The following is a 17,696-nucleotide window of genomic DNA, read 5'->3' on the forward strand; positions in this document are numbered from 1 at the left end:
ACCTGCACGATTTCTACACAAGACCTCACGATTCTGATTTCTGTCGCAGAGGCATCAAACAGTGGAGTGAAATGTTGGTAAGAGGGGACTGACGGCCTCCTCATCATGTGGCACATCCACAGTGGCATTGTGCAGAATTGTTGTGAACTTTGGTGCCAATGTGACATAGAGAACCCATCGTACATCTCACATGAACTTCTGAACTCTGGCCTTTTTTTGCATGTGGTGACACCATGGCCTTTTTTTGCATGTGTTGACACCATGCATTGCACAATTACAAAGGAAGGTGATAGGCACCTTTGAGACAAATTTCATACTTCTGGGTCATAATGGGACAAAATTTTAGTGTTTTCAAAATACTGTCTCTTTAAGTGTGTTGTGCAGTGTAGTAGAATCACCAGCAGGCATCGCAGTTTTGGATGAGTCTTCAATTCACATTCAATCAGAATCAGATTACGAAATTTGCAACTATTGTGAGACTTTGTTTGTCATCAAATTTTTGTCTACCCATTATTTTCTCAGGTAATTCATTCTTTTTCATATTGTGCCTGCAAGTTCATACTCATCTTTGATTAACCTAACCAGATTTCAATTATATTTATGCATTTTTCCCTCCTTACTTCATAACCTTTCCTATACTGTAATATTTGTTGCAGATTACATAATTGTGTTCAGATGGTATCAGACATTTTAACTGCTTAGATTTCTAGCTGATGAAAATTATAAATGTGCTGATATCTTGTAATTTTTAGAGCCTTGTTGTTTTGCAGTATGAGGATCTTAAGTGTAACAGTGCCTGAGTGTTTTTAATTGAGGAAAATTTCAATAGGCTCTTCAGTATTTCTTTTTGGGTAATGTATATTTCATAAATGAGTAATGTTGTCAAGTCTGTTTGATTTCTATGATACTACAGTCATTGAAGACACTTGTACCTTACCAGCCATTCCCATTGTTGTATGGAAAGAGCAACTGTCAGTAAGCCCCTGCATAAGTTTTTTTTTTTTAATAATAATTTTCTTGTAATGTCTTCCATTGCAATTTATGAAGTATTTCTGTGTTCTTATCAAGCTGACAAAGCAAACCTATGATAAATCACACAGATCATCTTTGAATCTCTTGTATTTCCCTTACATCAGACAAAATTGGTGAGAGCCCCAGATTGAAGAACAATACTCATTATTATTAATGACCTTAATACACTTAGAGTTGTAACAGGTGATGTTGCTTTTACTTTGTACAAGTATCTTCCCATTGAAAAAAAATTATTTGGTTTTGTTTATTGTGAAGTTTTTACTTCAGTCATATATATGTAGCCTTACATTCTGTCAGCATATTTTGTGTTTGTTAGGCAGCAGGATGACAGGCTTTCCAGAAATCAGGAAACATTACTGTGATTGACAAACAAACATGTAATCATGTCAATAACCTGGATGTATGTTACTCATACTTTCTTAACAGTGTTTTGTGGACACACATGGTATTACAGTGAAGTAAATACAAATGAGATGATGAATGAAAATAAAAGTATAAAGTTTCTGGAGGACTGTACAAGAGTTGAAACATCAAACTACAAAAGATATTAGTGGAGACAATTTACTTACAGTGGCGTATAGCCTTTTTGTATTGACTTATTAAAAACTTTTAATTTAGAAGAGTACTAATGCTGTTCATATTAAATGCAAGAAGCCTACACCAATTAATTTAATCAATCAGGAGTTTCAAGTTTATTTTACTGGGCAGTTACAAATGACTAAGCTGCACAAAAAATACTGGCTAAATTTTGAGACATGACTTCAGGCATATGGCCTTAAAGAGATCCATTGGGACCCATGTATGCAAGAAATTATACTTACACATACTCTTCGAGCCACTGCACAATGCTTGGCAAACGATATTTCATAATAATATCAGTTCTGGTGTATGGTGGACCATATTTAGCAATAATATGATGTATGGTACCAGTGTTTTCTGTACAATATGATAAAAGAAAGCAGGTGTTGACAGATGTGAAAATGACCAAACTATGAGTTCAATAAGTCATGGCTGCAAAATACTGACGCAAATTCATTACAGACAAATGGAAAAACTGGTAGAAGCCGACCTTGGGGTAGATCAGTTTGGATTAGAAATATGGGAACACGTGAGGCAATACTGATCCTACGACTTATTTTAGAAGCTAGATTAAGAAAAGGCAAACCTACGTTTCTAGAATTTGTAGACTTAGATAAAGCCTTTGACAATGTTGACTGGAATACTCTCTTTCAAATTCTGAAGGTGGCAGGGGTAAAATACAGGGAGCGAAAGGCTATTTACAATTTGTACAGAAACCAGATGGCAGTTATAAGAGTCGAGGAGTATGAAAGGGAAGCAGTGGTTGGGAAGGGACTGAATCAGGGTTGTAGCCTCTCCCCGATGTTGTTCAATCTGTATATTGAGCAAGCAGTAAAGAAACCAAAGAAAAATTTGGATTAGGTATTAAAATCCATGGAGAAGAAATAAAAACTTTGAGGTTCGCCGATGACATTGTAATCTGTCAGAGACAGCAAAGGACTTGGAAGAGCAGTTGAACGGAATGGACAGTGTCTTGAAAGGAGGATATAAGATGAACATCAACAAAAGCAAAACGAGGATAATGGAATGTAGTCGAATTAAGTCGGGTGATGCTGAGGGAATTAGATTAAGAAATGATATGCTTAAAGTAGTAAAGGAATTTTACTATTTGGGGAGCAAAATGGTTGAGGTAGAGAGGATATAAAATGTAGACTGGCAATGGCAAGGAAAGAGTTTCTGAAGAAGAGAAATTTGTTAACATCGAGTATAGATGTAAGTGTCAGGAAGTCGTTTCTGAAAGTATATGTACGGAATGTAGCCATGTATGGAAGTGAAACATGGAACGATAAATAATTTGGACAAGAAGAGAATAGAAGCTTTCGAAATGTGGTGCTACAGAAGAATGCTGAAGATTAGATGGGTAGATCACATAACTAATGAGGAGGTATTGAATAGAATTGGGGAGAAGAAGAGCTTGTGGCACAACTTGACTAGAGAAGGTTGGTAGGACATGTTCTGAGGCATCAAGGGATCACCAATTTTGTACTGGAGGGCAACGTGGATGGTAAAAATCGTAGAGGGAGACCAAGAGATGAATACACTAAGCAGATTCAGAAGGATGTAGGCTGCAGTAGGTACTGGAAGATGAAGAAGCTTGCACAGGATAGAGTAGCATGGAGAGCTGCATCAAACCAGTCTCAGGAATGAAGACCACAACAACAACAACATGATAAAAATGAATCTCTGCCTGCCTCCACACACATCATAATCGGTCTTACCATGTATTCAGGGTACTTATGCAAAATGTGCTTAAAGACAATACAGTAGGTCTACAGATTGCCTGAGATATTGATGATATATATTTACGTAACAGCATTTTGCAAGCTGAATATCAATTTCCTTGCAACTGTTTTCATGTAATTTTCCTGAGAATCTCAATAGCACTTTCATATCAAGTAAAACAACCAGCTACTTTTCAAAAATATTTTTTTTAAAGTCGCTCAATATCTTCAAGTCCGAGATATTGAAGATCACAAACACTTGAGCTATATTCAAGGGAGGCCACACACATCTACCAACAGGCATATCCCATCCATGCAGTTGATTTTGCTAATACTTATGTTCCACTTCACAGTTAATTGCAATATATGCAATCAATGTGACAGAACTCAAGAAGTTTATCTCTATTGTAATGTGATAAGGACATATAATCTAAAGACCATTCAATACTGAAGGTTGCTCAGTGAGCATAAGAGAGATAAATATTGAGCATTAATAGGTTGGACAGAAAAACCAATAAATGGATCAGGGAACAAACTGGAGTGAAAAATGTGATTATGACTATAATGAGAATGAATAAGTGGCAGGTGAGGAATTTAGTCAATTGAATAGATGATACACAGTGGCTAGCACACTGGACTTGCATTCAGGAGGATGGCGGTTCAATCCCGTGTCCAGCCATCCTGATTTAGGTTTTCTGTGATTTCCCTAAATCGCTCCAGGCAAATGCCGGGATGGTTCCTTTGAAAGGGCACGGCTGACTTCTTTCCCTAATCTGATGAGACCGATGACCTCGCTGTCTGGCCTCCTCCCCCCCCATAACAACCCAACCCAATAGATGATAGATGGACCAAGAAAGTTCATAGCTAATTTCCATGACATGATGAAAGACTGACACACCTAATGGAAACTGGACATTATAAAACATTCCTGGAGGAATGTGGATGAGTATAACAGAAATCTTGAATGCTTGGAGAAGTCGACAGGAGGCCTTTATCCAGCAGTGGATGTCAGATAATCACCTAACATTTATCAATTTGTAAGGTGAGCTACCATCTGCTGTACCAAATGGAAACTTTGTGTGGGTTTCTCAATGACAATACTTTGCTATAAACTATATTGATACCCAGTGAATAAGGATTGTGTCATTCTGGCATGATATATCATTATATAACTGAGAAGATGAATGATCCTATCACACATCTTTGGACCATCTCTTGACTAAGTTTAGCCTCTTTTGAAACCCACAACACTCAGTTCAGTATAGAACAGTGCAGAACTTGTTAGTAGTAACTAGATGGAGTAGTTAATTCTTGCTAGCAAAGTTATGTTATTTAATACTAATGTGTTTATGTAAAACATTTGTCATCAGGAAGCAGAAGTTTAGCTTTCAGTTCATCAAGCTAAAAATGTGGTGCACTGCTGCATGTATGACAATATTGTGCGTCATAACTTTGAGATTGAGATGAAGTTTTAACTTTCTGAGCAAATAATTGGGTTTTAAGCTGTGACAGAATGAAGAAAGAAAGGGAAATGTCAAGAAAGATGAAGTTGACTGTAGAAAAATGAAGTTGCCATAACCACATATCAAAATGTACTGGAATGAAGTTAATCATTTTGAAAGCTAAAGGTAGCATTGTGTTCTTCGTAACATTATGTCCTGCAGTTTTGGGAATTTGAATTATTTCATCTGCTAGTTTTATTTGTATTGAACATCAGATGTTACAGATATTACAATAACAAAATTGTAGGAGTTAAACCACTAAACACTCCACCATATCTGCCTCTTGTTCCCTACCCACCTTGTATTTACGCTTTGTACGTACAGCAGTCCACTAAAATTAGGTTTTGTACTGAATATCTAAAATGAGAGATATTAGATAACGTACTCACTGGTGTAATTATGCCACCACCTGTCTATACATTAAAAAGTTTGTCTAACAGCATTCATATATAGATTTCATGCAGATAATTGTACATGATAGTAATTACATTAATTCGAAAAATATCCAAGTTTTCTTCCAATGTTTGATATCTGTGGAGACCTGAAAACCTGCATCGTTCATTGTGAATTTAAATTGTCTGAAGCCTCAGCAGGATGCAGTTAGTTGTGGGAGTACATCATCACTATATTCCTTCTGCAGTATTTGTAAAGATGGTAAAAGATAAAAATTACACACTGATCACAACAAACTGTCCCTATTTAGAATGCAAGCACAGTTTACTCATCACATTTTGTTCTGACCCTTCACCTGATGCTTCGTTAGATATTGTTGGCTGTTTACTACCAAGTTCATTTGATCATTCTTTCAAAGAAATGTTACTCTCTGCTGTTCATGTGTTGCACAAGAGGTAAAACTGATAAATTCATACTATTTATTGAAAATGTTGGAAAAGATAGATTGCCACTTTCCATAAAAAGGTCATGTCATGTTGCAGACAGGCACTATTAAAAGCACATAGCTTTTGGCCACAGCCTTCGTCAGTACAAATGACACACACATACACGCGCACACACATGCACAAAAGCAAGAACATGTCACACAAGCACGACCGCAAGTCCAGCATCTCGGCCCAGAATGCAACATCATGTGGGATGCAAGTAGTGATCTGGAGGGGGTGGGGAAGTAGAAGGGATAGTAGTGTGCAAGTGGGGAGAGAGACAAAACATTGCCTGGAGGAGTGTGCAGGGACTAGACTGCCAACAGGTGCAATGTCAAGAAGTTGTGTGGCAGGGAGGTGGGGAAAAAAGGAGCAAAGAAAAAAAAAAGTAGAGGACTGGGGAAAGATGGACAGATGCATTAGCAGAGGGATGCAAATATGGAAGATGAGAATGGGGAGGAGATAATAGGACAGAGGGGGGCGGAAACTGTTGGATAGAGGTTGTGGGGACTTTATATTACCATAGGTGCTTCACTACCTGAGCCATCTGGATCTTTCCCTCCACCACCAGCTTTTGTGAACTGTGCAGCTGGGAGTTTCCCTAAACACATTTTCTGCTCCCATAATTATCCCAGCCTCAACCTACGGGAATATACTGTCACCACACCCTCCACCCAACAGTTTCCATCCCTCTGCCCTATTATCTCCTCCTCATTCTCATCTCCCAACTTGTTTATTTGCAGTCCTCTGCTAACGCATCCACCGATCTTTCCTCGGTCCTCTCCTTTTTCTGCTCTTCCCTCCCCCCTCCCCACTCTGCCTCACAACTTCCTGCTTCCTGATGCTGCGCCTGTTGGCAGTCTAGTCCTTGCACACTCCACCAGACAATGTTTGTCTCTCTCCCCACCTGTACACTACTATGTCTTCTCCTTCTCCACCCCCTTCAGATTGCTGCTTGCATCCCACATGATATTGCATTTCAAACCGATATGATGGAGTTGGTGGTCGTGCATGCCTGAGCTGTGCTTGCTTTTTTTTTGGGTGTGTGTGTTCCTGTGGCTGATAGTACACTCACTACAGGCAACAGTTTTTTAAAGACTGAAGCAGGCTGTGTTGCCCCATGGTATCTTGTTTCACAGTTGTCATCCTGTTCCTTCACCAATACACACATCAAAAAAAGTTTTGCATCATCCCGCTTCCCAGAACTCCTGAAGACAGACATTGCCTGAGGATATTGTATCACAGACACAGTTCCTTTGACTGTTCAGAGATGTCACTAAACTCGCCCAAAGATGTAAACAACCATGCTTGAGCAGCACCTATTAGACGGAGGGGGTCCAACAGCTGATCAGTTCCAGTCATTCCACCAAGGAGGAGATACATGACTCATGTTGTCTGTAGTTCAACCATGCCTAGACAGTCAATATCATGGTTTGACTGTGTCCGCATTATTACTTTATGCCAGGAAGGGCTCTCAACAAGGGAAGTGTTCAGGAGTCTAAGAGTTAACCAAAGCAACGTTGTTTGGACATGGAGGAGATACAGAGAGACAGGAACTGTTGATGACATGCCTCGCTCAGGCCACCCAAGGGCTACTATTTCAGTGGGTAAGGGCTACTATTTCAGTGGGTGACCGCTACCTATGGATTATGGCTTGGAGGAAACCTGACAGCAGTGCCACCGTGTTGAATAATGCTTTTTGTGAAGCCACAGGACTTCGTGTTACGACTCAAACTGTGCGCAGTAGGCTGCGTGATGGACAACTTCACTCCCGATATCCATGGTGAGGTCCAGCTTTGCAACCAGGACACCATGCAACATGGTATAGATGGGCCCAACAAAATGCCGAATGGACTGCTCAGGATTGGCATCGCGTTCTCTTCACCTGTGAGTGTTGCATATGCCTTCAACTAGACAATCATCAAAGACGTGTTTCGAGGCAACCTGGTCAGGCTGAAGACCTTAGACACACTGTCCACCAAATGCAGCAAGGTGGAGGTTTCCTGATGTTTTGGGGTGGCATTATGTTGGGCCACCATAAGCCACTGGTGTTCATAGAAAGTGCCGTAATGGCTGACAATATGTAAATGCCATCCTCTGACTGATATTGGAGCAATATCAGCAGCATATTGGCGAGGCATTCATCTTGATGGATGACAATTTGCGCCCCCGTCGTGCACATCTTGTGAATGACTTCCTTCAGGATAACGACATTGCTCAACTAGAATGGCCAGCATGTTCTACAGACATTAACCCTATCGAACATGCGTGGGATTGACTGTAAAGGGGTGTTTATGGACGACGTGACCCACCAACCACTCTGAGGGATCTACCAAATCGCCGTTGAGGAGTGGGACAATCTGGAACAATAGTGCCTTGATGAACTTGTGGATAGTATGCCACGACAAATATGGTATGCATCAATGCAAGAGGATGTGCTACTGGCTATTAGAGGTATCGATGTGTACAGCAATCTGGACCACCACCTCCAAAGGTCATGCTGTTTGGTGGTACAACATGCAATATGTGGTTTTTCATGAGCAATAAAAAGGGCAGAAATGATGTTTATGTTGATCTCTACTCCAATTTTCTGTACAGGTTCTGGAACTCTCGGAACCCAGGTGATGCAAAACTTTTTTTATGTGTGTATTAGCTGTTGAGATTTAACAACAAATCATCTATGATTTATTTGTTTATGGTTTTTGGTTCGGGTCTTCAAATTATTTGTTACTAATTCAAAACTTTTAATTGATTTATTATTGGATATCTATATTTGTACAGATCATAATATGAGTTTTCCCTCAGTCGAAGCTTTATGTATATGGAAAAATCCAAATCACATTTTACACAAATTTCCCCTCATGTTGCATGGTGTCCTGGTTGCAAGTCAACCAGCCAAGGTAGTTTCCCTCGGTTTTACAAAAGAAGGCAATTTATACAATCTCCAATAGATCTGTAAGTAATTAACCTCTGTAGCATTCAAACCAACAAGGCGAATGACCTTGTTTCTATATAGAATGTATTGTAAGACTAAGTAAACTTCCTGCAAAGGCTTAAACTGCAAAAATGAATAATTAAGTGAGCTTGATTGCAAAGCAGGAGAAGAAAGAAGACAAGAAAGAAAATGAGAATATAAAGAAAGCAAATAGAGAAAAAGTAATGCTTGTGCATAAATCAAACAATGGAAAATCCAGTATGGAATGTAACAGATTATGAAAAAGAAAGTTGCTGCTCACCATATAGCGGAGACGCTGAGTTGCAGATACCTACAACAAAAAGATTGTCACAAATAAAGCTTTCAGCCAATAAGGCCTTCATCAGAACTAGACCACACACCCCCACACACACGCACACACACACGCACACACACACACACACACACACACACACACACACACGACTGCAGCTCAGACAACTGAAACCTTACTGGCCAAAAGCTTTATTTGTGACAGGCCTTTTGTTGTGCCTACCTGCAACTCAATATCTCTGCTATATGGTGAATAGCAACATTCCTTTTCATAGTATTACTACTAGTGCATAGGGTCATCTATTTTTGTAACAGTATGTCTGTGGTAATAGTATAAATTGTGAAACTGTTTTTTTTAAGGAAATTATGTAATCCTGTGTATGATATCTCATCATAAGCCTTCATTTCATTTTTACCTGTAAGCTGAAGATGTTTTAGAAATTTGTAAGTTCTACACTATTGCAATATTGGTTTTGAGGTTAAATTCACCATTGATCTGCATCATGTGTGTTCATGCCCCACCACCCCCACAAAAAAAGACTATGTTAAAAGTTTTAAAAACATATATCGTTGGAAAAATTATGGAAATCATGAGCATAAGTTAATTATACTACTGTTCCATCCAAAAATTCTTTTGTGTGTGTAAATCATCATGATGAAACGTTTTTAGCATTTCCATGTGCTCCGTAACTGTTTGAAAAGATATAAGTAAAAGTGTGGTATATTTAAAATAAATGATGCCATAATAATATTGTTGTCTCAAGACTGTATAACTAATTACATTACAATTATTGTTTGGGTTTATGTTTCAACATATTCAAATTTACACATTCTATAAGAAAGAGGCTGAAAATAGCTTTCTAATAAAGGTCCAACATAGTTGCAGTGAATGGGGCAGCCAAGTCAAGTGCACATTTACATTCCTAGTCTGCAAAAGCTGAAATACTGGAAACTGCAGATGTTGGTATAGCTTGGATTTTAGCATAGGGTGGATGATAGCATAACTTTGATGCATCATGGACTACTGTATATTTATAAACATCTAGATTCCATCTGGATACAGTTACAATTTTGTGGAGTAACTTTAAAGAATTTATCAATAATGGGGCAGCAGATATTCAGGAAACTGAGCTTTTAAGTGTTTATTGCTGATTGAGCATGTTTTCTTTTGAATGTTTTAGCTAGGCATAATTTCTATTTCTTTTCCAAAAAGTTCATAAAATATCCTTTATTCATTTTATGAAGTAGTATTAGTTTGTTTTCTATATTGTGCAGTGTTTCTCTTGTATGAACTGAGCTGCAAAAGTGGAGTTATTTCATAAGTTCATTCTTTTTAGTCCCATGTGTTCTTTGTAGTGAGTTTTAAGAGTTTCTTCTTGCTTGTCCAATGTAGCTGGCTGTGCAATCAGAATAGTCAATTTTATGTATGCCACTGTTATGATATAAGTTTTGTATTATATTAATATCATGCATAAAAAGACTTAATAGTGAAGATGAGATTTATATGTAATGAATATGTAATGTTTTTTTGAGAAGTTTAGTGAGTTTATATGAGACTTGACGATAGAAAGGAAACAATATAAATTGATTTTTATGTAGCAACTTGTTTTAAGTTAGTCGATTCCGTTTTGATTTTGCTTACTATTATGCCCATAAGAAATATTTGTTTTTTGTTTTAATTTTGGAAATGTTAGAAACAGATTAATTATGGAGTAACCTTCAGAATGTAGAAAAATATGATTCAATATCTACGAGGGCTGCAGATCAGAACATTATCAGAATGTTGTTATGTTCCACAAAAACATGATTCCGTGAATCCAATTTTTCTCCAAGACTTGATTGTCCATCATCTGACTTAACATGTAGTGGCTATATTGTGAACATCTTCACTGCTAGTCTTTAGACAACCCATATTTTGAGGAAAGTATCTTATCACTAGTGTCACAATTTCTTTTTTAATATTTCTACTTTTGATATCAAAAACACACACTCAGTTAACAATCATTGTTAACACTTAAAGTGTTATAAACTAGTGAAACAGACTTGTTGGCCAGTATACTTACCATCAGGAGTAAATGTCGTACTGCCAACTGACACCAAAAAAGTAGATACACTATTGTGGCTCTTGTAACTGATAATTCCTTCATCAACAGTGAGAGAGGAATAGATTGGGGCAAAGTTGAAAAACAAAGACAGGTCATCCAGACACCAAGATCAGAGGGATCTGCTTAGTGTTGTCACATACAAATTTCATATTTTGTGGGAAGAAAAAACATTTTACACTGAAATCAGGGAGGCCAATGGCAGTAACAGAGGTTTTTAGATCACTAGTGAAAGTTCTCTCTCAGAAATTAGTTTTAACATAAACTTTGTTTAACCTCAGGACCCTTTCTCCTAAAAATTATGAATGTAAATCCAATGGTAGATACTTGTACTTAAATCAAAAGTTTACTACTTTTTGAAAGATGATTATGTTTTTTTTTTTTTATTTTTCCTCTTATCTCTTTTGTACTCATTGCAGGTCATGGGTTCTACACAGCTGAAAGAACAGTTAATGGTAAGTAGTGATTGTAACATCCTTGCATTGGATGTAATCATTTTAGGATTATGTGGTGAACATTTTAAATTTCAATTTTGTTACATAAAATTGTAGTTATGAAACTAAAACTATGAAGAAAATTCTTAAAAATTATTATCAATTCTAAATTAGGTTACAACAAATTCTTGCTTGTTCTGAGGAAGGATGTTGGTTTTTGGCAATGAACAACAAGTAGACAAAGAGTTGGCAATGTTTATGTAATGAAATGTGGCAATAAGCTTTTTAATGTCACAGTCTTCAGCTGTTTTCTGCACATTTCAAATTTGGAACATTAAATTGTTACAGGTCCGTTCTTGCAAGCACTTGAAGATCTTGCAAACTGTCAGGTCTGTTTAGTGTTAATGGGAGTTGCTTTCTGTGCCCAAATTGGTTTCTTAAAATTTATGGGAATCTAAATGAGTGATTCTGTGAATTTGTTTTACCTGTTTTACTGTCTTTTTTTATTGTTTGATAATTTTGTGCACATTAGCAAGGTTGTTTTCCTTAATATATTGTTTAAAAATACAGAAGGAATATATTTCCATTTTTTATTGACATGTGTATACCTAATTAAGATTCAGATATTTAAATAAGTGACAAATCTAGTCAACATTGAACTTTGCAAAGAATTAACACTTGTTGGCTGGAGTCTGCCCTATGAAATATATTACTCTATGGTGCGAAAAGTAGCAGTTGTCTCTGAATAAGGAGAAGTGTGAAGTCATCCACATGAATACGAAAAGAAATCCATTAATTTTTTGTTACATAATAAATCACACACAAATCTGAAGGGTGTCAATTCAACCAAATACCTAGTAATTACAATTACAAACAACTTAAATTGGAACAGTCACACATGGAGTGTAGCCATGTATGGAAGTGAAACGTGAACGATAAATAGTTTAGACAAGAAGAGAATAGAAGCTTTCGAAATGTGGTGCTACAGAAGAATGCTGAAGATTAGATGGGTAGATCACATATCTAATGAGGAGGTATTGAATAGAATTGGGGAGAAGAGGAGCTTGTGGCACAACTTGACTAGAAGAAGGGATCAGTTGGTAGGACATGTTCTGAGACATTGAGGGATCACCAATTTAGTATTGGAGGGCAGCGTGGAAGGTCAGAATCGTGGAAGGAGACCAAGATATGAATACACTAAGCAGATTCAGAAGGATGTAGGTTGCACAGGATAGAGTAGCATGGAGAGCTGCATCAAACCAGTCTCAGGACTGAAGACCACAACAGCTAAAAAATATGACTGCTGAAAATTATGTTATTTAAAAAATGGGCATTAAAAATAATAAAAAATGAACATTAGAAATAATGAAATTCAAGTTTCATAAAAATTTCAAGAGTGGTGGTTTTGTTGCTATAATTTCATAAAATATACAATAATGGAATGAAATTTGTTTCCTTTACGCAGAACTTAGTACTTTGCGAAGAAAACCCTGAAGCAGAAGGTTTTTCCCTTGCTATCCTCCAATCCTTGAAATGATTTACCCAGCATTTATGTACTGTTAGTGCAAAGGAATCCAATCAATCAGAGAAATATACTTCACAAATGAAGTGCTTTTGTTTGCTGTTGTAAGTGACCCAAAATCTTTTAGCAAGCTCTCGTATACTTCCCATTACCTAGTATGGAATATCTTCAGTGAAATGGGTTATTCAGGGTTATTGCTTTAAAAATTCCCTATCACATTGTGCCGCATTTGTATGTGGTCATTGAAACGAATGAAGATTTAAGAAAGACCGATATTTAGTTTTTCAGGTTTTTCATCTTCCAACATTATTTAGAGGTTTAAAACAAATAACCATTTCCCCCCTGTTCGCAGCTCCCTGTCATATCATTAAAATGTGTAATGGACATCTACTCTGCAGGTCACACTAAAGTTCCTAGCAGAGGGTTCTTTTGGGGCCATCTTCAAACTATTTCGCCGTTCCACTTTCTAACAATGTAAGGAAAAAATGAACACTAAAATCTTTTTGTATGAGCTCTGATTTCTCTTATTTCATTACAGTGGTCATTCCTCCGTGTGTAGGTTAGTGACAAAAAATATTTTTGCATTCAGAGGAACAAGTTGGTGATTGAAATTTCGTGAAAAGATCCCTGTGCAACAAATGATGACTTTGTTTTAATGGATGCCTCTCTAATTTGCTTGTCATATCCATGACACACTCTCTCCTATTTCATGAATACAAAACAGGTTGCCCTTCTATGGACTTTTTTGATGTAAGGTCGCCATACCACAAGGCAAGCAGAGGATGGACAAGGGTAGTGGAGGCAATAGTGGATTTGTGTCTTATGCTAATAAAATTCAGTTTTTAGTTTGCCTCCCCACAACATTATCTCTGTGACTGTTCCAATTTAAGTTGTTTGTAATTGCAATTACTTGGTATTTGGTTGAATTGACACCCTTCAGATTTGTGTGATTTATTGTGTAACAAAAAATTAATGGATTTCTTTTCATATTCATGTGGATGATTTTACACTACTCCTTATTCAGAGACAACTGCTACTTTTCGCACCATACAGAGAAGTGTCCAAGTCGTTTTGCAATTGGTTTGATCTCCTGACGCCTGCATTTGATGGTACATTATGGCAGCATCTGAAAAAAATCTAAGAAGGCTGCTTAGATTATCTCCTAAATCATATGTGTAAATTGTAATGTAACTGGATAGATAAAAAAACCTATCCACTAAGCAGTGGCAGGAGAACTCTCTTATAAAAAGGTATTAGAGTTTGCTAGATTTCTGAGCTAGTGGCTCAAAGGGCTGACGAGGTTTAGGAAAAGGGGTAGAATTCGGAAAAGTCACCAAGAACCCAGGTTCAGGAGAGACTTATTGAATGGGATGAGAAGGAAAGTAAGTCTCCCCTGACCATGAATTCTGGGTGACTTGTCCAAACTCTACCCCTTTTCCTAAAGTTCAACATTTCATTTCCTTCATCCCTCTTCTTTCCCCTTCAGCCCTTCTGCCTGAAGAAAGAGCCTAAGGCTTGCATATTTAATACCTTTTATATGCATGTTCTCCTGCCAAGTGGAGAGTAGATTTTTTTATATACAGCTACATTATATTTTCAAAAATTTATTATTTTTGTTGATGTATATACCGGTAGATTAGGAACAGCAGAGGACATATAACACTTCCTTGGGAAATGCCAGATGTCACTTCTTTTTTACTCTATGATTTTCCGCCATTTACTACATACTGTTACCTTCCTGAGAGGAAAACACAAGTCCAGTCCCCCAACTGAAATGGTAATCCATAAACACACAATTTGATTAGAAGTCTCTTGTGAGGAATGATGTCAAAAGACTTACAGAAATATAGAAATATTGGAATCAATCAGAGATCCCCTGTTGATAGCAGTTGTTGCATCATGTGAATAAAGAGACAGTTGAATCTGTGTTGACAGTGTGTCAATAGCCATTTGCTCTCATAATGTTCAAACACAGTATATGCTCCAAAATACTACCGCAAATCAACATCAGTGAAATAAGTCTGTAATTCATCGGATTACCCCTATTTCCTTTCCTGAGTATTGGTGTAACCTGTGCAACTTTTTTGTATAGATCTTCTATCGAATGAGTGGTTGTATGTGGCAGCTGCAAAAGGGACTATAGTATCATCATAGTCTGAAAGAAACACAATTGGCATACACTCTGGACTAGAAGAGTTCTCTTTATTAAGCAACTTCACTACATCAGTGGATTCTACAATATTAACTTTGTCTTCTTTGGTGAAGAAATTTCAGAAAACCATGTTCTGTATCTCCACTTTAGTGGCGCTGTCATTGGTAACATTATCATTAGTATCGCACATTGAAGGTATTAATTGTGTCTTACCACTGGTGTACTTTGCATGCGACCAGAATCTCTTTTGACTTTATGCCAGATTTCGAGACAGAGTTTCATTGTAAACTAAATGTTTATGTGGCTATGTCCTCCCGTTGGGTAGACCACTGTGGTGACTTGTGTGTATATGAGGATGAAACAATGATGGAGCGACACAATACCCAGACCCCACCCTGAAAAAATCTCCAGCCCAGCTGGGAATCGAATCTGGCCCCCTTGTGTGGAATTCTGCTGCACTGATCATTCAGCTATTGAGGAGGACAGTTTCATTGTGGAAATTATGAAAAGCTTATAGCACTGAAGTTTGCACTAGATTTTGAGCTTCGATAAAACATTGCCAATATTGGAAATTTTGTGTTGTTTTTAACTTAGCGTGCTTCATTGCCTCGGCGACAATGTTTTGACCTGTTTTTTGTACTGCGGGGGATCAGTACCATCTTTTATTAATTTATTGGCTATTACTCTCTCAATTCCCAGGTAGATGCCGTGTTTCTTGACTTCCGCAAGGCGTTCGATACAGTTCCCCACAGTAGTTTAATGAACAAAGTAAGAGCATGTGGACTATCAGACCAATTGTGTGATTGGATTGAAGAGTTCCTAGATAACAGAACGCAGCATGTCGTTCTCAATGGAGAGAAGTCTTCCGAAGTAAGAGTGATTTCAGGTGTGCCGCAGGGGAGTGTCATAGGACTGTTGCTATTCACAATATACATAAATGACCTTGTGGATGACATCGGAAGTTCACTGAGGCTTTTTGCAGATGATGTTGTGGTGTATCGAGAGATTGAAACAATGGAAAATTGTACTGAAATGCAGGAGGATCTGCAGTGAATTGACGCATGGTGCGGGGAATGGCAATTGAATCTCAATGTAGACAAGTGTAATGTGCTGTGAATACATAGAAAGATAGATCCCTTATCATTTAGCTACAACATAGGAGGTCAGAAACTGGAAGCAGTTAATTCCATAAATTATCTGGGAGTATGCATTAGGACTGATTTGAAATGGAATGATCATATAAAGTTGATCGTCGGTAAAGCAGATGCCAGACTGAGATTCATTGGAAGAATCCTAAGGAAATGCAATCCGAAAACAAAGGAAGTAGAAAAGAAGTAGAAAACAAAGGAAGTAGATATCACTTGTTCGCCCACTTTGAATACTGCTCAGCAGTGTGGGAACTGTACCAGATAGGGTTGATAGAAGAGATAGAGAAGATCCAACGGAGAGCAGCGCGCTTCGTTACAGGATCATTTATTAATCGCAAAAGCGTTATGGAGATGATAGATAAACTCCAGTGGAAGACTCTGCAGGAGAGAATGCTCAGTAGCTCGGTACGGGCTTTTGTTTTGTTGAAGTTTCGAGAACGTACCGTCACCGAAGAGACAAGCAGTATATTGCTCCCTCCTACGTATATCTCGCTAAAAGACCATGAAGATAAAATCAGAGAGATTAGAGTCCACACAGAAGCATACCGACAATCCTTCTTTCCACGAACAATACGAGACTGGAATAGAAGGGAGAACCGATAGAGGTACTCAGGGTACCCTACCCCACCATCAGGTGGCTTGCGGAGTACGGATGCAGATGTAGAATTGTCACCAATACTATTTCTTTGAATCTAAGCTACATTTGGTCTGCACTTACATAGGTAGTTGGGAAGGAAAGGAAACTGTCTCTGAAGAAGGCATCAAGCAAATTTTATCTGCTTTTTTAAATAAATATATTTTGCTTTCATTTTTAGTGGATTTTGATGCTTTGGTGGTCTGTCTCGCTACAATGACCCTGTGGTCACTAATCCCTGTATCCGTCATGATGCTCACTATTTGGTCAGTATTATTTGGTGCTAAGAGCTCAAGTATTTTTTGCATTTATTTTCACTTCAATTTGTATCCTGATTCATTTGCTGAAAATATTGTTTGAGAAAGCAGTTAGTAAGATTTCAGACAGTGTTTTATACCTGCCACAAACTTTGAATGTGTATTTTTGCCAATGCCACCAGCTTTGAATGTGGTTTTTCTCCAACATGATAAGGGTAGATTGAAGCGACTGGCAACTATAATTGTGTGAGTGGAGCACCTATTTTAGATGATAGTCAAGTTCTCATTGAATCTTCTGGCAAATCTATCATCTGGATCAGGGAGTCAGAAAAAGCAACCAACTTTTAATTTATTTTGGTTGTCACATATAACCTCTACCCACACGGACTCACAGGAACTATGTATCTCAATTTTGTTACATGATAAAGTACTTCTAACAACAACAAACATGCCCACCATCAACTGTGTTTCATCAATCCTTTCTGGAC

General features: G+C 37.7%; 1 protein-coding gene across 4 annotated transcripts in view; it reads left to right on the forward strand.

The window, feature by feature from the left end:
* LOC126356979 (helicase domino-like) overlaps positions 1–17,696 on the forward strand; it is a 379,868-nt gene that overhangs the window by 199,764 nt on the left and 162,408 nt on the right. For all 4 annotated transcript variants that reach the window (XM_050007413.1, XM_050007415.1, XM_050007414.1 and 1 more), the window contains one exon: positions 11,481–11,516. In XM_050007413.1, the coding sequence (XP_049863370.1) occupies positions 11,481–11,516 (36 nt within the window). The remainder of the gene's footprint in view (positions 1–11,480; positions 11,517–17,696) is intronic.

This window comes from Schistocerca gregaria, chromosome 1 (genome assembly GCF_023897955.1).
Source record: "Schistocerca gregaria isolate iqSchGreg1 chromosome 1, iqSchGreg1.2, whole genome shotgun sequence".
Lineage (NCBI taxonomy): Eukaryota > Metazoa > Arthropoda > Insecta > Orthoptera > Acrididae > Schistocerca > Schistocerca gregaria.